This window comes from Rhinolophus sinicus, chromosome 8 (genome assembly GCF_057876585.1).
Source record: "Rhinolophus sinicus isolate RSI-liver-muscle chromosome 8, RSI-T2T, whole genome shotgun sequence".
NCBI classification, from domain to species: Eukaryota; Metazoa; Chordata; class Mammalia; order Chiroptera; family Rhinolophidae; genus Rhinolophus; species Rhinolophus sinicus.
Window position 1 is genome coordinate 32,055,835 of NC_142508.1, and position 22,956 is coordinate 32,078,790.

General features: G+C 43.2%; 1 protein-coding gene and 1 pseudogene across 1 annotated transcript in view; both read left to right on the plus strand.

Moving 5' to 3' along the window:
- The window catches only part of LOC109434525 (uncharacterized), a 30,757-nt gene extending 14,596 nt beyond the window's left edge, over window positions 1–16,161 (plus strand). The window contains exons 3-4 of the mRNA XM_019711552.3: window positions 1,058–14,301; window positions 15,849–16,161. Of these exons, the coding sequence (XP_019567111.3) occupies window positions 1,058–3,624 (2,567 nt within the window). The 3' untranslated portion in view covers window positions 3,625–14,301; window positions 15,849–16,161. The remainder of the gene's footprint in view (window positions 1–1,057; window positions 14,302–15,848) is intronic.
- Window positions 16,162–16,731: 570 nt separating this feature from the next.
- Window positions 16,732–18,289, plus strand: LOC148757471 (uncharacterized; annotated as a pseudogene).
- The last annotated feature ends 4,667 nt before the right edge of the window (window positions 18,290–22,956 follow it).

The window sequence follows — 22,956 nt, forward strand, 5'->3', positions numbered from 1 at the left end:
TGTATTCCTTTGGAGCTTTTGTAAACAATTCTTTTCAGTTCTTTGACCAGTAGTTTGTTGGCTTCACTTGCTGAAACTTATTTTGCTCCTTTGGTGTTGTCATGTTTTTTTTATTTTCAATGTTCCTTAAAGACTTTTGTTGACGTCTCCACATTTGATGCATCAGTCACCTCTTCTTGCCTTTTTGGGATTGTTTTAGTCTGGAAAGGTCTTCACCTTGGGTTGGTTGCAAGGTCACTGGTCTGCTGAGGTGTGGCAGTTTGGGCTGAGGTTGCGGGGGCAGGCATGTAATCACCACACAACTCTGTCAGCTGAGGTCAGGGATGGCAAATATTGTAGGGATTCTGAGTAACCAAGGCTGCAAGGTAAACTCACAGGTACCTGGTTGTATTGAAGCTGGGTAGGGTGTGGTATCAGGACTCTGTTCCGATATACCAGGAATGTTTCCCATGTAAACAGTGTTTTGTTATCATTGCCAGTGCCACATCCCATGCCTACTTTTCTTTTCTCATTGTTGTTACTTTAATGACTAGTCAATTCTACTTCTTTGTCATTTTGACTGTGATTTCTAGCCCATGAGAATTTCCACCTCTCTGGACTTCATATCTCCATTTCTCTCAGCTCTTCCTCTATTGCTTTGTAACATTGGTCCACATGTCCCATGAGATAAACATGCATCCTTAAATTGTCCTTGAATAGCAGCAACTCTTTTTTCATTGGTTTTTCCTGGATTTGGACATATGCTTCTAAACAGCCTCACATCATCAGCAGAAAAGATCTTCCTGCAATCCTTTGGCAGAGGAGCAAGTTTTAGAATATACCTGTCTTCTTTGTGTCACACCCTATCCTTTTGTCCTTTCTTTGGTGAGCCCTCCACCATTCTTTAGCCTTAGAGGCATAGTAATGCCAAATAGCCATTTCTTCAACCAGATTTCAACTCACTTTATTAAAAAGCATCCCATAGACTCATGATTAGCTGTGACAAATGCATATTTGTGATGGGGTTGCCCCTTCTCTATAGTCAACATGTACTTCACCAGCATTTATTTGCATCCAGGTTACTGCTGTGGAGCAGAGGATGTAGCGGCACCTTTTGAACACAGCGTTTCTGTCAAAGCGTCCCAGGCCAGCACCTCCAAGGCAGCTCTGTCATCCCAGAAGACCCACTTCTGTGAGAGTTGTGGTCCAGTCTTGAAATACATATTTCATTTGTCTGAGCACCAAGGAGCACCACACATTCAGAAAGTGCCTGGGTGTGTGGTATGTATGAAACAATTCTGTTTTAGTGCAAACCTCCAAAAACACCAGAAGCAGCACCTGGTAGAGAAATCCTGTAGAAGCAGTGTGGACAGGACCTTGTTTGTGAAGAGCTGTAAATTCCATGTTTCAGAGAAACCCTTTACCTGCGCAGAAGTTGGGAAGGACTTCCTGGCCACCTCAGAACATCTCCAGCAACAGACCACTCATGCCAGGGAGGAGCCAAACAAAATCACCCAGTGCTGGGCAACTATACAAAACAAAAAAAGTTATTTCACCTGGGGAGAATGTAAGAAAAACTTCAGCCCCAGACACTTACATATTCAGGACCAGGATGTCCACACTGAAAGACAGTGTTTTGTGTGCCATGAATGTGGGAAAACATTCAAGTACAAATTCTCATTTGTGGATCACCAGAGAGTCCACATTGGTGAAAGGCTTCATGCACATGGCAAGCATGACAAATCTTTTAGGCGAACCTCAACCCTCAATCAACATCGAAGAATTCATACTGGGGCAAGGCAGTACAAGTGCAACAAATGTGGCAAATTCTTTAACCAAAAATATGTACTTGTTTATCCCTGGAGAAGTCACACTGGAGAAAATTGTTACTTGTGCCGTGAATGTATGCAATCTTTTAGCCATAGATCCATCCTTATTCGACAACGGACAGTTCACACTGGAGAAAGGCGTTATGAGTGCACTCAATGTGGGAAATCCTTTAGACGAAAATTTTACCTAATTGTACACTGGAGAGTTCACACTGGAGAAGGGCCTCATGAATGTAGTGAATGTGGGAAATCTTTTACCAGTAGTTCAGTACTTACTTTACACCAGAGAGTACATACAGGAGAAAGACCTTTTGAGTGCAATAAGTGTAGGAAGTCTTTTACCAATAGCTCAATACTTATTCTACACCAGAGAGTACACACAGGAAAAAGGCCTTACGAGTGCAGTGAATGTTGGAAATCGTTTAGCCATCAATCTTATCTCATTCAACACCAGAGAGTTCATAGTGGAAAAAGGTCATATGAGTGTAGTAAATGTGGGAAATCTTTTACCTCTCGCCCTGGCCTCCGTTATCATGAGAGTATTCACAATGGATCAAGGTCTTATGAGTGTAGTGAATGTGGGAAATCTTTTACCTCTCGCCCTGGCCTTCGTTACCATCTGAGAGTTCACACTGGAAAAAGGCCTTATAACTGCACTGAATGTGGGAAATCATACAGCCAAAGGTCCAACCTCATTCAACATCAGAGAGTTCACACAGGAGAAAGGCCTTATCAATGTAGTATATGTGGGAAGTGTTTTACTTCTAGTTCTGCCTTTCATTATCATAAGAGAGTACATACTGGAGAAAGGCCTTATCAGTGCAGTGAATGTGGGAAATCTTTTTTGTCTGGTTCCAACCTCAGTAATCATCAGAGAGTTCACACAGGAGAAAAACCTTATGAGTGCAGTGAATGTGGGAAATCCTTTATCCAAAACTATCACCTTCTTCTACACCAGAGAGTTCACACTGGAGAAATGCCTTATCAGTGCAGTGAATGTGGGAAATCTTTTTCAGCTGGTTCCAACCTCAGTAGTCATCAGAGAGTTCACACAGGAGAAAGACCTTATGAATGTAGTGAGTGTGGGAAATCTTTTATCCAAAGACATCACCTTCTTACACACCAGAGAGTTCACACAGGAGAAAGGCCTTATCAGTGCAGTGAATGTGGGAGATCTTTTGCATCTGGTTTCAACCTCAGAAATCATCAGAGAGTTCATACAGGAGAAAGGCCTTATGAGTGCAATGAATGTGGAAAATCTTTTATCCAAAAATGTTACTTTCTTATACACCTGAGAGTTCACACAGGAGAAAGGCCTTATGATTGCAGTGAATGCGGGATGTCTTTTACCACTAGGAGGAAACTTCGTTATCATCAGGGCATTCACACTGGAGAAGGTCCTTATGAGTGCAGTGAATGTGGGAAGTATTTTACCTCTAGTTATGCCCTCCATGATCATCAGAGGGTTCATACAAGTAAAAGGCCTTATGAATGTACTGAATGTGGGAAGTCCTTTAGAGCAAATTCTTACCTCATTGAACACTGGAGAGTTCATACTGGAGAAAAGCCTTATCAATGTAGTGAATGTGGGAAATCTTTTTCTTCTGGCTCTGGCCTCCATTATCATCAGAGTGTTCACACCGGGTTGAGGCCTTATGAGTGTAGTGACTGTGACAAATCTTTTCCCAAGAGCTCAGCACTCATTCGACATCGGAGAACTCACACAGGAGAAAGGCCTTATGTGTGCAGTGAATGTGGGAAATCCTTTATCCAAAGACATCACCTTCTTGTACACCAGCGAGTTCACACAAGATAGAGACCTTATGATTGCAGTCAATGTGGAAAATCCTTTAGGGATAGTTCCCAGTTCAATTAACATGGCAGAGTTCACACTGGAGAAAGGCATTTTTAGTGCAGTGAATGTGGGAAATCCTTTAGCCATAAATCTGACCTTTATTAACACCAGAGACTTCATACTGGAAAAAGGTTTCATAAGTGTAGTGAACGTAGGAAATCCTTTACTTGTGTCTCTGGACTTCATTATTACCTGAGGATTCACACTGGATGAAGGACTTAATGGTACGGCAAATGTAAAAAATCTTTTACCCATAGCTCATCACTGTTCCAACAGGAGAAAGGACTTACGAGTACAGGGAAGGTGGGAAATCCTTTTGCCCAAAAACCCACCTCATTATTCTATATTGAAGAATTTTCACTGTAGAAAGACCTTAGATGTGCAATGGAATGTGCAATTTTCTTGTTCAGTGTAAGGATCCTAAAAGAAACCGTAAGAAGCCATCTGAATTCTATCTCATACCTCCAGTTTTCCACAGTTGGGAGATTACCCATAAGTTTTAGTGAGGTGGGAAGCATGTGTGGCTATGTTGCACTTTCTAACTTGCCCAGTGTTCTTTCTAGATTTATGTCACTGACGCTTTCTGTTGTCAAAGCCATTTTACTTCTACCACTTGGCAGGTCCCCACAGTTTGCATCTGTCTCCATTCCAATGTGCTCAGGGAAGCTGATCTCTCTTATGTATTGGAGGAAATTAGGAGTAGTCTGAGTCCCTTGGAGTTCACATTCCCTTCTCTTTGACTAGCTTAGGCAGGAACCTGACCCATTGTTGGCAGAGAGAATATGTGAGTTTGGCAGACAACTTGGAGAGGACAGCATTATTCAGGGACATATTCTCGCATGAATTTTTTTCAGCTTTCAAGTCACCAACTGAAACTCTGCTGCATAGCACTTTGGTTTCTACAATATGAACGCCTTACTGTTTAAGTCTTATTTCTGTTTACAGTGTGGGATGTTTTATTTTGGTTCCACAAGTGTGATGGATGAACAATTTTTATGGGGATCTCCAGCTTTGTGTTCTTCATGGGGGACAGTATGACGGCAGAAAATACTCACCAGTTTTTGCCAAATTTACATTCCTGCCAGGGCCCTAGGAAAGACTGCAGGGTTTTCTGGTCCTCATTGGAAGCCTGGATGCTATGAGTTTTAGGAGACTGAGGAGGGATCAGAGTTGACATTCTCAGGTGCTTCTTGGAGCAGCATGAATTTTTTCCCTTGTTCACGGGGGCTATCTCGGGATGTTGAAGGAAATCCCTTCCTCAGGTTCTGCAAAAAACTATGTGCTCTGATGTTCACAATTTTGTGGGTGATGATCACTGGTTATAAGACCATAGGGGTTCAGGGAAACCGTAACTGCTACTGAAACAGCACTTGATTAGTAGGTATTGCAGGACACTAGCCAATTTGATGGGATGTGCCTCTTCAAAAATTAATTGACAAATGTTTCTGTAAATGTAACTGTGCAGGATCAGTGTGTACACAAACCTCAGGACCTCTAGGCAAGTTTATCTTGTATAGCTGAAGTCTTTGTTAGAGAAAATAAAAGTTTTGGGGATTCCTATAGCCTCTCAGTGATGATCACCTCAAGGCCATTATTGCACAGGTAGGAAAACAAAGATAAAGCAAAGTCTAGGGATGTGGCTCTTGTGACCCATCCAGAATTCCTGCTGACTGAAGTAGAGATGTCCTTTATTATTAGCTAATATTTGCTGCTCCTGAGCTAAGACTGACCCTCAGAGAGCAATAGGAGAAAGGTGGTGGAGTCAACATAAGGTTGCCAAACATATTTCCCAAAGAGTGGGACATACAATTTTTTTTTTTTTACCTCGAGCCATTTTTAAAGCTTTATTGAGCTATAATTTACGTGTAATAAGCTGCACGTATTTAAAGTGTACTATTTGATAAGTTTTGACATATATATGATGCTGAAACCATCATAGTCATGGTGATGACTAAATCTGTCACTGTATTTTTGCTTCATGTTTGTTTATAGCTCTCCCTGCCCTTCACAACCCTCCAAATAACCATTGATTTATTTTCCCTTAGTATAGATACCTTTGTGTTTCCTAGAATTTATATGATGATAATCATTATATTTACTTTTTTTTCTGATTTCCTTTATGTTGCTTGTTACTTTGAGATTAATTGATAGACGAGGTGTGACAATTAAGTTCGTGAACTTGTTGCAAAGAGGTTGCTGTTTTTGATATCAGAGGGATTATTCGTTATGAATTTGTACCAACTGGACAAACAGTTAACCAAGTTTACTATTTGGAAGTGCTGAAAAGGCTGCTTGTAAAAGTTAGACGACCTGAACTTTTCACCAACAATTCATGGCTCTTGCATCACAACAATGCACCAGCTCACACAGCACTATCTGTGAGGGAGATTTTAGCCAGTAAACAAACAACTATTGGAACACTGTCCCTACTCACCTGATCTGGCCCTCCAATGACTTCTTTCCTTACCAGAAGATAGAGGAAATAATGAAAAGAAGACATTTTTATGACATTCAGGACATCAAGGGTAATATGATTACAGCTCTGATGGTCATTCCAGAAAGAGTTCCAAAATTGTTTTGATGGGTGGACTAGGTGCTGGCATCAGTGCAAACCTTCCCAAGGGGAGTACTTTGAAAGTGACTGTAGTGATATTCAGCAATGAGGTATGTAGCACTTTTTCTAGGATGAGTTTGTGAACTTAATTGCCCAACCTCGTAAGCTCAACTCGACTTTATTTTTTAATGTTTTTGGTTATACCGTAATTGGTTTGTCCGTGCATTTCTTTAGGGACATTTGAGCATTTCCATTTTTTTCAACTGGTTTAAATCTTGTACAAACCTATATGTACAGCTCTTTATATAGATATATGTTTCATCATTCTTTTGTCAGTAGAGTGTAATGTCTGAGTCACTTTTTATTTATTTTATTGGGGAATATTGGGGGACACTATGTTTCTCCAGGGTCCCTGAGCTTCAAGTTGTTGTCCTTCAATCTAGTTGTGGAGGGCGCAGCTCAGCTCCAAGTCCAGTTGCCATTTTCCATCTTTGGTTGCAGGGTGCACAGCCTACCATTCCATTGGGGGAATTGAACCGGTAACCTTGTTAAGAGCTGGCACTCTAACCAAATCAGCCATCCAGCTGTCCCTCCAGCAGCTCCGCAGAAGCTCGTCTTCAGTCTAGTTGTGGAGGGTGCAGCTAAATGGCCCTTGTGGGAATCGAACCTGCAACCCTATTCAGAGCTCACGCTCTAACCAACTGAGCCATCGGCTGTACTGTCTGAGTCATTTTTAAAGAAACTAACAAATGGTGATTTGAAATGATTGTACCTTTCTGCATTTTTTTAAATTAAAGTTTATTGGGGTGACAATTGTTAGTAAAGTTACATAAATTGCAGGTATACAATTCTGTGTTACATCCTCTATAAATCACATTGTGTGTTCACCACCTGTCGCGTTCAGCACAACACAGGCAGTAAGTGAACGAGAAGGGGCAGCAAAAGGTTAAGAAAGTAAGAAACAGAAATCAAGAAAGTTATGAAATCGGGATGCCTTGTGGTTTTTATTGATGCACACACAAGAAAGCAACATTGTTTTCTCCAAGGTCTGTGAATTTCAGACATTATACTAAGAAACTGATTTGAACTAATTACCCTTGCCTGCGAAAAGCTGAACTGTCAGTTTCAGGATGTACCTCCCCAAGAGACAAACCTTTATGTTGAAACTTATTGAAATGGATAGATGGAGAACTGCTGTTATTACACCATTGAATCTCTTCCCAAGCAGGTTGTGGGAAGGAATGCAGCCACAAAGGCAGAAGCTCTCCTGAACCGGGGGAAGGTGGGGGTTTATGTCCACCTCAATCAACCCTGTGGGTTCTCCCACTGGTCCCCACTCGACTGTGCCTGGCTTGGGTTGCCCCCCCTGTGGGAATCTTACTCGTCATTGGCTAACCAGCCATCCTCCGGGTCCAAACAGGGAGACATGAGGTGTAAGCACAGGTGAAGCAAAGTCCCTGAAAGGATTAGTCTCACAGACTCCTTTTTTTAGGGGTAGGTACAAGAGGCCAGACGGGTAGGCTGCTGCATGACAACAACCACCCAGAGCCTTTTTGCCTTCTTATCAGCAGCTTATGAGAGTTCCATCTCTCCACATCATTGTGAATACTTGGTTCGGTTTAATTTTTATTTTATTTTTTGGTTTCAGATGTACAAAACAACATGATTAGACATTTATACCTCTCACAACATGATACTCCCCCAAGCCTACTACCCCTCTTACGTTGTTGCCATATATCAGAAGCAATGTGTGACATGGAGCCTTTTCATTGTGATCAGAAAATACAGTGACTGCTGCTGCTGAGTGCCATCCAATGGATAGGCAGGGATCTTCAATACAGGAAGTGGCGCGTTGAACCTTAATAACTGTGTGACAAGTTTCAACTTGCTCAGTGCAGTCAGGTGTGAGCTACGGTTGAAAGAAGTGTGTTAAAGTGTGTTGTAAATCATCCTCCATCATGACAACACTCTGTCACACATTGCTTCTGGTATATGGCAGTTTCTGTGAAATAAAAGCATTACAGTGTGTTCTCCACCTTATTCACTGGATCTGGCACTGTGCAATTTTTGGTTCTTCCGCAAAGTCAAAATGATTCAGGACATCAAGGCAGTCATGACAACACAACTAAAGAGGACTTCCAGAACAGCTTGAGAAAGTGGCAAGAACAATGGGATAAGTGTGTTCGAAATGAGAGGAAGTATTTTGAAGGGGATTAATGGCAATGTATCTTTTACTGTAATTTTTTTTTTCATTTAAACATTCACCGTATTTTTTAATCACACCACGTATTTCTGTTTGCTCTTTTATACTGTTCTTTAGATTTCACATATAAGTGAGATCATATGGTATTTCTCAGTCTGACTTATTTCATTTATCTTCTGGGTCCATCCATGTTACTGGTTTATCATTTTTAATTTAGCCCTTTTAAATAATATGTAGTGGTGTCTCACTATTGATTTAATTGCGTTTCCCTAGGGATTCCTGATGAGTAGTTTTTCATGGGTTTATTTGCTACCTGTATATCTGGTAAAATGTCTGCTCATCTTTTGCCTATTTTATGAACTTTGGCAATTTTTCTCTTCTTAAACAAATAGGATAGTGAAACGACAAAGATGTATGTTGGAATTTCACTCACTTTTTAATACATGAGTGACTGCTTAATGGATTGTTTCGAGTATTGGAAGAATACATTCTTTTTCAAGAAATTTGTGCTGTGCATATGTAATGGAGACATAACACCATACACTTTTAAGATTATTCTGTGTTATTAACACATTCTTCATCTGTTTCTTAAGTCCAGACATTCAGTAATACAATAATGTCTTGATTTGTATTGTTTATTTGTTTTCTTGGTCTATCTGATGGATTAGAACAAAGGGCATCAGGATAGCCTGGGCATTTACAGCCTGGAGGGGAGAGAAAGAGGAGGGCAGAGATCAGAGTCCCCAAGTGGCTTGAATTTGAATCTCAGATCCCCAGCCATCACTGGAGCTTGAAGGCAATGACCCTCCTTAGGGCTTGTTCTCTACTGTATAAAATGCGGATAAGGAGTGACCCCACCCCTGGGCTGTTGGAAGAGGCGAAGAGTTGAGTTGCCCATTCACTGTGTAGCATCTGTGCCTGTGTTTTCCACCTGCATGTGGTGACCCAGGGTAAGGCACCCCTCTGTACCCTGCAGGCAGGAGGGGGCTATACATACTGAGGTCTTAGTATGGGGTCCCCACTAGGGAATATAAGTGACTCACTAGAGCTCCTGGAGGTTCTGTTGGCTGACTGTGATATGCAGGTGTTGATACTTACCTTTGCCTCTGTGAAGATCAATAGAAGTATCAAAACACAGCATTTGCCAGTGCCAGGATTCCAGGGTTTACTTTTTGAGCATATTCTCTTTAATTCTGTTTGTTTGCAACCTCCTCTGGAGCTTCTCGGGTGTAACTGAAACCAGCCCCCATACACAGAGGGCAAGGAAAGACCAAAGAAAGAGGCAGACTAGATTGGGTGTGTGAAGCCGTCACCTGGGGCAGGTCCATGGTGAGGCCCAGGGAGGCTCAGGTGCTGCTGCTACTGCTGTTTTTATTGTTGGAATTATCATGATCATTTCTCCCTATTCCTCTGATATCCCAAAGCACCTAACCTTCTCGTCTGCCCCACAGTCCTCATAGGAATACCATTGTCTGTCTCATCTCCAGTGGCTTTTCCAGGGGAGGATTTTCTCTCAGCCACAACTGCATTATGTCCAACGGTCACATTCTCCTCCCTTTGAGCCCAGCACAGAGCTCAGGCATTCGGTACTTGGAGGTGATGCTGGAAACCTTTGGGCTCTTGGTCTTACTGGATAAGCGGTCACATTTCCATACAGGGGATCTGGAAACGCTGGTTGAGAAATAGAATGATTCTCCCCTTTCCTCCTCCTATCTCTCACCGTGTTCTAAACTTTGTCCTCCTTTCCAGTCTCCCTGTGTCTAAATCAGGGATCTTTGGGTGGAAACATAGTCTTTCTAGACACAAATGCTTGCCCCTGTGCCCAGCATATTTGGTCCTCAGTTTGAGGTCCATGTTCTAGATACCACAGAAAAGGAGCTGACTGGCCCAGCCTGGTTGGGTCAAGTGTCCCCATGGCCCAGTCAGAGAGTTCTGGGTAATGGGCTGTTCTCAGAAGAGACGGTAAGTCAGGGAGTAACCCTGGGAATACATTTGCCATCAGTGTTCCCCACTGATCTTCCTAAACACAGTATCAGTAAAAATGCCTCTAGAGGCTACACAAACATTCCTTATTTCCTATGTTCTCAGCTTATTTCCTATGTTCTTCACTGTTTCAGGAAATGTTTTTTGTGTCAACTGGACAAATAATGTCCCACATAGTCTGTCAGCAAAAGAATTTATTCAGGAAAAGAAAAAAAAAAAAACCGCAGCAGTGTGAGAATGCTCAGCTCCAGTTACCCACATGAGCATTCTGCTTTCAGACAAGATGACCGATTTATATATCGGGCAGTAAGTTAGAACCATAGAGTTTAATAAGCAGGACGTCAGGACTAGAGAGTAACAGGAAGCTCAGCTCCACCCATAGACCTCAGCTCCCTGATCAGTTGTCTTAAAGTCCCAGTTCATCTTTATCAAGAGGGTGCACAGATAGCATGTGTGTACACCCTGAGAAAACTCATCCTTTGCCTTTTTGTTTCCTTTTGATTGTCAGGAGAAAGCCTTATGCTGAATCCTTAATGCCCCCCTAACTTATAATTTCCCTTTTCAATACAGGGAACAGGCCTAAGTGGGCCTCATGAGCTTTCTGGGACTTAAGAGCATTATTTTTGATTTCATGGTTGTATTTTCATGGTAAACTTCCATTTGTGGCAAGTCATATTAGTTTTCCTTATTAGCAGAGAGAGAAACATGCTTTTTAGAATACAATCTATATAAAACAGAATGAGTCAGTTTAAAGAGAATCAAATTAGTAGCAATAATTACAGCTAAAGTCCCCTTCTTTCTTTAGTTCTCATACTATAAATGGTCTACTTAGTGCCACATTTGTGCTTTCTTCACTATTTAAAATGGCCCCCAAATGTAGTGCTTATATGCTGTCTAGTATTGCTAAGTATAAAGCTGTGATGTGTCATCCCCTTCTTCCTGGTACAGCCATGGAGATACTCTTACAAATGGAGATTTCCTTTATAAATGTAAATATCTTTTACAAAGGGGAACTTCTACTGGTTTTCAGAGCTCCTCCCATGTCTGCTGTTTTTTAAAATTTAACCAGCCTAAAATAATCCTTATACCAAATAGACATATTTTGGGGTGACAAATTCTATTCCCCTATAGCTCCTAGGTTACAAACCTGTACTGAATACTGTAGGTAGTTGCAACACAATGGTAAGTGTTTGTGTAATGCATTGACCTTTGACATTACAACTATGACATTCCCAGGAGAAGGAATTTTTCTGCCGTATTATAGCCTATGGGATCACTGTCATACATGTGGTCCATTGTTGATGGAAACGTTATTTGGCACATGAATGTTGTAACTGATCACCCATGAGTTTGTAGACAAATTTCAGACACAAGTTCAGCATGCTCTCAGGGCTGAAAGTATTTCAGATGCTCCCAATGCTTACAAATCCAAATCCACAAATTCCAGTCATTCAGATACAAAATGTGTCCACTGGAAGCACAAGCTGATAAACATTATGCTGCAATTCAAATGTGTGAATGCTGAAAACTTAGAGTCAGTTTTATCAATCTGTATATGTTTGATCAGAAGAGAAAATAATACTCCAGAAAGGGCCATGAGAGGGAAGATAGAGGTGAGATATTGGGTCACCCTGAAGCAGAAGTACAAACATGAGTATTTGTCTGTGGTTCCCACATAAAACATCTCTCCTGTCTGTGTAGTCAATTATTGTGTCCAATTCTACAAGCTGCATTTTTATCCACTTAGTATCTCTTACTTGATATCCTCACGTTTATTAAATTCCTTTTAGGAATTTGACATCGAAAACTGACTTCTCAGTGCATAAGAGCTCTATCCAAACCCCTGCATTAAGAAACTTAACCAAACTCCAGGATGATTTCTAGCAGCAAAAGGCACAGTCCCTAGGATAATTCCTGCCCTGCAATGACTGGTTTCCATTGAAATGCCAGAATAAGGAAGCTCAGGGTTGCCAAGAGAATTTACTATTATAGTTATTTAAAAAGTCCTTTCAATTGTAAATATGTATGTCTTACACCCAAGTGTCTTTCTCAAGGACTTGAGAGGTATTCCTTTGAGGGCCAGCCCGGTGGCTCAGGCGGTTAGAGCTCCATGCTCCTAACTCCGAAGGCTGCCTGTTCAATTCCCACATGGGCCAGTGGGCTCTCAACCACAAGGTTGCCAGTTCAATTCCTCGACTCCCACAAGCGATGGTGGGCAGCGCCCCCTGCAACTAAAATTGAACACGGCACCTTGAGCTGAGCTGCTGCTGAGCTCCCGGATGGCTCAGTTGGATGGAGCTCATCCTCTCAACCACAAGGTTGCCAGTTTGACTCCTGCAGGGGATGGTGGGCTGCACCCCCTGCAACTAGCAACGGCAACGGCAACTGGACCTGGAGCTGAGCTGCGCCCTCCACAACTAAGACTGAAAGGACAACAACTTGAAGCTGAAACGGCACCCTCCACAATGAAGATTGAAAGGACAACAACTTGACTTAGAAAAAAAGGCCTGGAAGTACACACTGTTCCCCAATAAAGTCTTGTTCCCCTTCCCCAATTAAAAAAAAAAAAAAGAAAAAGAAATGTAATAATCAGAAAGGATAAGGCCTCTGTCTTCCAGTCCATATGAGAGGATAGTATCCTAACTTCCATAATTACTACCTAGCCGACAGCTACACTAATCATGTTTATGTTGACCAACCCTTTGTAATTTTGGAAATTAATAATGTACGATTGGGAATTAGGGCGCAGGGAGGGAAAAAAGAGTCACTTAAGCCATCAGCTTTCGAGGTTACCCAGCCAGGGCTTTCTACAGGGGAACTTTGTGAGTGGGTGTCGTGCGGGAGACCCTGCTCGCTCTGCCATTTGTCGTGCGGGGCGGCCTGCGGGGTCTCTGGTCCCGCTCCCCACATAAGAACGCAGGATACGGTGAGGCCAACAAGGAACACCCACGGAGCCATAGGTAGGGGAGCCATACCACCACGGTCTCACTGGAGGCTGGGCCCACCGGACGCCGACCTGCCGTCCGCTTTTCCGCCAACTGACCGACCCACGACTCTTCTCCACTCTCTCCTCTGTTCCTCTCTCTCGGCTCTCCTCTTCCGCTCTCCTCGGCTCTCCTCTTCCGCTCTCCTCGGCTCTCCTCTTCCAGTCTCTTCGGCTCTGCTCGGCTCCTCGGCAATCCTCGGCAGCCCTGCGTAGTCGCAGCAGTTATACCAGCGGCCAATTGGCTAACCGGCCGCAGCCGACGGCCAATCAGCCACAGCCGATGGCCATTCACCACCCGAGCCAGTACCCCTTCACGTGAGGCCGAGAGCCTGTAAACTAATCTCTGGGGCTCTGTCCCCACAGTGGGGTGGCCTAGTTTCTTATCTAGTTGTTTTACTAGTAACTGGCACACAGCTGGCAATGTTTATTTCAGGTGGATAGCTTTGAAATGGATGTCCTGGCAATCAAATCTTGTCAGACCCTTACACTACAGGAAGGGATGAATAGGCAGAGTACAGAGAATTTTTATGTCAGTAAAACCCTATATGATATAAAGGTATGTACATGTCCTTACACTGAGGACTTATAAGAACTTTAATATCATAATTTGTGGCCCAACAATTGCATATTTTACAGTTTGAACGCTGAAGCTGCTTGTAAGCAAAGGCACGACCGCTCTTCCGACTCTGAAACCACCCACAGGGTGGAGAGAGCAGCTTCCTGTGGCCTCCAGAGTTCTAGGAACTACGTTACCCAGAAGGCCTCGCGACGGAATACCGCCTGAGGAACCAATAACGGGATGAGGCATTTCCAGGAGAGCGCATCATGTCAGGGCGGGACTTCCGGCCTCCTCGGGGAGGCCATTTTTGCTGCTCTGGCGAAGCATAGTAACTGTACAGGATTGGGGTCAAGGTAAGGGAACGGAGTAGGCGTGACTAGAACCATCCCCACCGTGCAGACGCGGGCCTTGGCGGCACCCTCGGGCCCCCGCCCTCTCCCGCCGCACCCGCCCCGCCCACAGATTCCGAGGGCGGCGGCCGCGCTGAGCTGACCGGCTCTGATGAGTGCGCGTTCCCCGGGTCCTCACCCCCCGAACTCTAAAGCACCGGGTGTGGGGCGCCCGCTCACGTTCTGCAACGCCGGCTCAGGCGTCCAGGACGGTGAGGCCCTCCTGGGTGACATCTGGTGTGATGGCGTGTGGGAGAGGATTACGGGCAGAGGGGCTGGCGGTGTAAAGACGTAGAGGGGCGACTGAGCCGGGAAGATCCTGGAGCTTGGGGTCCGCCTTTTGCCTGCAGGGAACAGAGTAAGAGTGGTACTTGGACTGGCAGGAGTTGTGCCTCCATTCAGAGGATCCTGAGAGCCATGGAAGTTTAAGAACAGAAGAGGCACACAGTCTGTTTTAGGGTTTTTAATGTTTTCCAAAAGCTGCTCATTGAGAAAACAAGACTAGAATGGGGTGTTGAGGACAGTGAGGCACTGGGTGTTGAGTCCTTTTCGAAGGTCACAGAGCTGGTAAGAGGCAGCAGTGAGACCTGAGGCACAGAGCTTAGTCAGTCTGAGTTCACCTGGCCTGCACACATGGGACCCAACCATGATTGCCTTCCTCTCCCAATAGCTTCTGAAGGTGGAGAAAACCACTTATGGAACCTATACAAGGAAGGAGAGAATGTCCTAGTCTTACTGGACACCACCCATATGGTGTCTGGGTTTGTGGTGTCCTGAAACTTTCATCTGTTTTCCCAGCTGTTGGGTCTGGGGCCCTAGAGATACCCCAGGCCCTGAGTGCAGGCCACAGGTAACAGGAAGGTGCTCCCATTTCTGGCAACCAGTATAAACAAGTGCGGAAGGTTAACCCAGGGACAGATAGCAGCAGTGAGGGCTTTTGAGGTCTTTGCTGTCAAAGGCTGGGGGGGACCTACTGATTTCTTTCTCCCTTGGGAGATGCTGTGGCCATGGAGATTCCTCTTGGGGCTGGGTCAGGCTTGAAGGTGGCCTTGTGGTGGTGGTGCCATTGGTGTCTGATATGCCAGTGCCCACGGAGCCACTAGGGAGATAAATCAGGGGTATGGACAATTGTGGAGTGGCAGCATCTTCAGAGTCCAGGCACTGACTAATTCCTGATGGTATGGCTTCAATTTGAGATGTGAGTGTTGGCTGAGGAGCCATGGAGCAGAATAGGTCCTCCAGGAAATCATTGGCAGAGGAACAAGTTGTAGACCCTGCCTTTCTTCCCTGTGTCAGACCCTGAACTTGTATGTTTCCCCTGGTGAGGTCTGTACCATCTGTGACCATACAGGCCCACTAATGCACAGCAGCTCTTTTCTCAGAGTTCAACTTTCTTGTCTTTAAAGTCATCCCATAGAATCATACCTACATGAGACAGATGCACATTTGTGATGGAATTACCCCGCCCTATAAGGTCAACATGTACTTCACCACCATTTCTTTGTGTTCAGGTTGCTGCTGTGGAGCAGGGGATGTGGAGGCACCCACTGAACAGAGCATTTTTATGGGAGTGTCACAGGCCTGAGGGAGCTGTGACTTCCCAGAAGGCCCACCCCTGCGAGATGTGTGGTCCAATCTTGAGAAATATCTTCCACTTGGCTGAGCAGCAGGAACACAACACAGCCAGAAACTGTTGAGGTGTGGGGCATGTACAAATGATTTTATCTCAGTGCAAACTTTCACCAGCACGAGGAGGACCACATGGGAGAGACAATCTTCAGGAGCAGTGCACACAGGTCCTTGATTGTGAAGAGCTACAGATTCCATGTGTCACAGAAGTCTTTTACCTAAAGGGAGGTTGGGAAAGACTTCGTAGCCTTGTCAGGACATCTCCAACAACAGGCCAATCACATCAGAGAGAAGCCAAATGAAATGTCTGAGTGTGGGGTGACTTTTCACAGAAGGAAAAGTTATTCTGCCTGGGAAAATGCAAGAAAGCCTTTGATACCAAACACACCCATGTTCAGAATCAGGGTATCCACACTGCAAGATAGTGCTTTGTGTGCCATGAATATGGAAAAACATTCAGATACAAATCTTCATTTGTTGTTCACCAAAGAGTCTACACTGGGGAAAGGCTTCATGCATGTGGTAAGTGTGGCAAATCTTTTAGGCAAACCTCAGTCCTCAGTTAACACCAAAGAATTCATACTGGGGCAAGGCAGTACAAATGCAGCAAATATGGCAAATTGTTTAACCAAAAATTTGTCCTCATTTATCCTTGGAGAAGTCGCACAAGAAAACTGTGACTTGTGTTATGAATGTGTGCAATTTTTTAGCCGTAGATCCATTTTTATTTGACAACAGACAGTTCACACTGGAGAAAGGCGTTAAGAGTGCACTCCATGTGGGAAGTCCTTTAGATGAAAAATTTACGTCGTACACTGGAGAGTTCACACTGGAGAAAAAGGCCTCATGAATGCAGTGAATGTGGGAAATCTTTTATCAATAGCTTGATACTCATTCTACACCAGAGTACACACAGGAAAAACGGCCTTTTGAGTGCAGTGAATGTTGGAAATCCTTTAGCCATCAATTTTACCTCACTGAATACGTAGAGTTCATAGTGGAAAAATGTCTTATGAGTGTAGTAAATATGGGAAATCTTTTACCCAAAAAAATTAACCTATTATTCATCAGCGAGGTCACACTGGATCAAAGCATTATGAGTGTAGTGAATGTGGCAAGTCATTTGCCTCCAGTTCCAAACTTCATCAGTATCAGAGTTCACAAAGGAGAAAGGCCTTATTTGGGCAGTGAATGTGGGAAATTTTTTTCCTAGAAAAGTCAACTCATTCATTGGAGAGGTCACACAGGTGAAAGGCCTTACCAATGCTTTGAATGTGGGAAGTCCTTTTCTCAAAATCATGACCTTATTATACACACAAGAGTTCACACAGGACAGAGGACTTTTGTATGTAATGAATATACAAAATCCTTTACCCAGAGAATTCAACTCATTATACACCAGAGTTCACACTGAAGAAAGGCCTTATGAGTGCAGTGAATGTGCAAAATTTTTTAGCCAGAAATACAACCTCTCTCAACACCAGCATGTTCACACTGGAGATAGACCTTAGATGTGCAGATGTTGTACCGTGCTCCCTGAAAATAAGATCTAGCCGGACCATCAGCTCTAATGCATCTTTTGGAGCAAAAATTAATATAAGACCCGGTATTTTATATTATTTATTATATCACATCACATCATCATATTACATTACATAAGACCCGGTCTTAAATAAAACTGGGTCATATTAATTTTTGCTCCAAAAGATACATTAGAGTTGAGAGTCCGGCTAGGTCTTATTTTCGGGGAAACAACGGTAGTTACTTGTGTAACAATAGTGGCAGAAATATTCTGTGAGGAGTCATCTGTCTGAATTGAGTCTCATGCATCTGATCTACAGTGGGGAGAATCCCCATTTTCAATTATGCAGAAATATGTGGCTATGTTCCACTTTCTAACCTGCCCAGGGTGCTTGCCAGATTTATATTATTTCCATTTTCTGTGATCAAATTTATTTTACCTCTACCCCCAGGCACGTCCCCACCATATGCATCCGTCACAACTCGTGTGCTCAGGGAAGTTGACCTGTGTTCTCCTATTCATTGGAACAAATTAATGGCAATCTGAGCTCTTAGGGACTACATTCTCTTCTCTGACTAGTTTGGGCATGGGCCAGATCCAGTGTTGACCCAGGAGACATCATATTAGTTTGGTTCACAGCTTGCAAAGGACTACCTTTTTCCAGAACATGTCTGCCTCATGTGATACTTTTGATGAGTTTTTCCAGCTTTCAAGTCACCAAATTGAGAACTGCCAGCCCCACATCGCTTTGGCTTACAAGCCAATAACAATGAAGGGTTGGGGTTGGGGTTGGGGTTGGGGTTGGGGTTGGGGTTGGGGTTGGGGTTGGGGTTGGGGACAACTCAAGCCAGACGGAACCCCACAGAGACCCCTGATGAGCTGCCTTAGAAGATCTGGGAAGGGGCCTTGCCTCCCCTTCCCCCATGCTTGAGAAAAGCTGCTGCTGACTCTTGCTGCTCCCTCTCACCTAATTGTGAGCAAGGTCTTTAGAGCGATAAGATCAAGCTCTTTCTGTTCAGCTCATGGAATTGTTTCACCACGAGAGACTTTGCCCCCCCAGGGAGGTGCATACCGCACCTTAGTCATCATGGGACTATATGCTTCGACTGTTTTGGGACAAATAATTTCGGTTTGAAGTAATTTTCTGACGTAGTGAATGAGTTTCACAGACCGTGCCTTAAACAATGTAACTTCCTTGTGTGTAATCAATAAATACCGTCAGTTGGTCCGATTCAGGGCTCCAGTCTCTTGAGGCTGTGAGACCCTTGGCCCTCTGCGATTTAACCGCATTGAGTCTCTGCTTCTTTCTTATAACTTAACCCAAAGCTGCCTCTTCTTGTCTCCCCACAGCCTGTGTTGCCCTGGATGCGACACTGTGCCTCAGAGGGGACAGCTGGATGATAGAAAATAGCTCATCAAAGACAAAATAGTTTGGGCCAAGTTGACATTGTTGCCTATGACCTAGGAAAGACTGCTGGGCTACGTGGATTTTACTTGAGGCCTGAATGCTGTGAGTTTTAGAGACTCAGAGATAACTCTGACAGCCTCAAGTACTGGGAGCAGCATGAATTTTTTTCTGTTGTTCACAGAGGTCTCATGGGATGTCAACACTGTTGAGGGGAATCTCTTCCTTGTCTGCTGGTGTCCAAAATTCAGTGGGCTATGGTCACTGGTTGTAACAACCACATGGTCCTGGGAAACCATAATTGGTATAGCAACAGTAAGATAATAGGGAGTGGAAGAGACTGCAGTCAACTAGATGGAATGTGGAAAAAATGGGTGGAAAGGGTCAAAAAAATACAAACCAACAGGTATAAAATAATTCCTGGGGTTGTAATGTACAGCATGGTGACAATAATACTGTATTGGATGTTTAAAGTTGCTAAAAGAGTAGATCTTAAAAGTTCCCTTCACGAGAAAAATTTGTGACAGTGTGATGGTTGTTAACTAGACTTATTGTGGGGATCATTTTGGAATACCGCATTTTTCCGAAAATAAGACCTAGCGAGACAATCAGCTCTAATGCATCTTTTGGAGCAAAAATTAATATAAGACCCAGTCTTCTTTTACTATAAGACCCGGTCTTATATTAATTTTTGCTCCAAAAGACGCATTAGAACTGATTGTCCAGCTAGGTCTTATTTTAGGGGAAACATGGTATATACAAATATTGAATCATTATTTGTTTATCTGTCAATTATATCTTGTTAACGAAAATAAAGCACAGAACAAGAGTCTGTTACTCCCTGACTATCTGCAGGTCTGTGTTTATGAATCCTCCCTGCTGCCATCAGTACTGGTGTTGATATCATCATTCTCCTCCTCAGCCTCTTTTCCATCCACATCATCCACATACCAGGACTGGCACCTTCCTGAGCATTATTTTGTAAGTTTGTAATTCAACACTATAGTTGCTTGAAAGAGCCAGCCTGGTTCCCCTAATTGGATCAACCAAATATCAGTTCCTTGCCCTTCACATAGCAATTAACCTCCCTGAACTTCAATTTCCTTACCTAAAAAACATGTCCAGCATCTGTTTTATGGGGAGGCTGTGAGGAAACCAAAAATAGAATCATTCAGTGCATAGTCTACAGGAAGAGCCATCTCAATGCTTTACAGAGAAGCAATGAAGACACACAACATACTCCTGAATGAAGAAACTCAACATTTTATACATGTAACTTCAACAAATCTGTCCATAAATGTAACAATTACAGAAATGCCTAATGCATTTAATATGACTGACAAATTCCCAGGGACAGGATAATACCCCACAAATATTCTGTTCTTACTGCTAAGGCATAAATACCCATGGTCTCAAGGCACAGGGGTGGAGCACGTGGACTTGGGATCCATTGTGCAGCTCCTTCCTGGTGCTAACACTTCTTAGAGTTGGGACATAAGGCTCATTACTGAACCTCTCTGGGTCTCATTTTGAACCTCTCTCTACACTAGATGGATAATTATAGTATCCACCTCACAGTATTATTGTGTGGATTAATAACTGTAAGCATGTAGAACGAACTGAGCAATTAGCAAATGCTGCACACATATTTGGGGCTGTTAACTGTGTGTCTCAGTGGATGCAGGAGGATGGCAGTGAACAACTGCTCAGTCTAGTTTGGGGCTTATTTCACCTTGTTGCTTAAGATGTTGGGAAAGACTGAAGGAATGTTTGGGACTAACTTTATATGCCAAGATCATTTGAGGGCTCAAATTTCAGTTTGGTGAAGGGACAGCTGTGGTATCCTCTAGTGCAGGTGGGAGCAGCATATTTGGGCCTCTTGTTTCTAGCATATGTTCCATTTCCCCCCGCATTTTTGAAGGATACCTATTTCCCAGGACCTGCCATGGGTCCATGTGCCTCGAAGTCCAGAATGTGGTAGGCAGGTGTCACTGTCTGTAAGGGACCATATGGGAATTACAGTTGGCTCAGTAAGATGAGGTGTGATTAATAGAGTGGGGAAGAGTGCAGCCAGCTAAAGAAGATAGACCCTTCTGAGGTTGCCTCCACAACTATTCCTGAGAATAGGGATGTACATGTTGAGGGTGTACAGAAACTCTCCAGATATGTGAATTGTCTTCCTTAATGGCTCACGTCACTAATGGTATAAACAATCTAAGTATTTTGTAGGTCCTTGAAGCCATTCCTGAAGGGCATTGCTGCACAGGCAAGAAAACGGGAATTGAGAAAAGATGTTCAATAGTACAGGCATGGGTCTTTTGTGACCCAGGCTTAGATCTTCGTGGCTCATAGGATAGTGGCCTTAGTTTTGCCTATTTTTTCTGCCACTGAAGCTAGTCCGATCTTCCCAAAATATGAAGAGATAGATAAAGTCAATATAGCATTTTGATATCTTTTGTTCCAGGAGAAATGGAGATGTAAAATTATGTAGAACCAGTTCTACAAAGCTTTATTGAGATATAATTGATGTGTAGTAAGTGACATATTTAAAGTTCTATTGGACATTTTACTGGCTATTTATTCTCCATAGACCATCTATCTCATAAAACCAAATCATTATCCCTTCCTTTAATTGTGTGCTCATCACTATAAGAACATCCCTGACCCCTCTGTTTCCTGTAGAAATCCTCTCGACTGTCATTATTCAGTGCTGCTCTATTTTATATATCCACACACCTGTTGTCACCTTATAATTTACACTAATATATTGTATTTATACTTACTGGCTTATACCATCAATTTGAATGAAGGCTAACACACATTCCTTTGTTCACTGATGTATTACACCTATCTGGATGAGCCTCTGAGCCAGATGAAATGTTTAGTGAATGTTGGTTTAAGCTTCCCTTCACCATTCATCCATGTCTTTCTACCATACTCTCACCTTACTATTTCTTTCCCTCCAAGTTGTAATGAATGAAAAGGACTCACACTTTGAAGAAACAAGATTTCATTATAGCCAAATTTTCAGCATAACCATGGACTCAAGTTAATTCTCTCATACCTTAGGACTCATTGTCTTCTATTTACCACCCACTGCGACTTATCCATTCTCAGGCTTCACAGATAATTTTTCACCTCTAGTTACTTATGTCATTCTCAATGGGTAACTTCATTAACCAACATGAATAAGTTTCTGTAATTAGTTCACTCCCCACTTGTTTTGCAGAGATAATCTACAGACCCCAAACAGACATTGTCATTGCATTTAAAGGTGAAATGATCACTTTGCAACAAGATGGTGAGATTAAGAATCCAAAACCTTTTCTCAGAGTTCAGGTGACCACTTTCCACACCTGCACGTATGTCATCATTGCATCCACTATCTTGGCTGCATATGTAAGTTTGACCTGTAACCACTATTCTCAGATAAATATCATATTCTCAAAAGGATAGACCATATCTCAGAAAACTCAGTAAGAAATTATATATGGGGGTGGTTGGTTAGCTCAGTTGGTTAGAGCGCAGTGCTCATAACACTAAGGTCGCTGGTTCGATTCCCACATGGGCCAGTGAGCTGCACCCTCCACAACTAGATTGAAAGCAACTACTTGACTTGGAGCTGATGGGTATTGGAAAAACACTCTGTTCCCCAATACTCCCCCCCCCCAAAAAAAAAAGATATATGGAAAAATCAGTTCAGTTTTCTGGAGTTGAAACACAAATACTCAAAGGAGAGACAGAAGAGATAGATTCTGAGGTTCCCAGAGCCATGGTGTCACCTTATATACTTGCCTTAGAGCTGCCCGGAATCTCTCCTTCATGTTTCCTCTTATAACCTGTCTGGGTTGTACTCCCTCATCGCTGACCAAACACTGAATCTCACAATGTTCTAATAGCATAACTCCACATGAAGTGAAGAGCAAGAAGACAATGTGTTCTACTCGCAGTTTTTATGTAACCACTTAGTGTCTTTTTAGCAATTGTTGGCTATGCATATTTTGTCTTTTGGGAGGATGATTTGCAAATGGAGTCCTTAGGAGAATTTTAGTAACATGTCTCT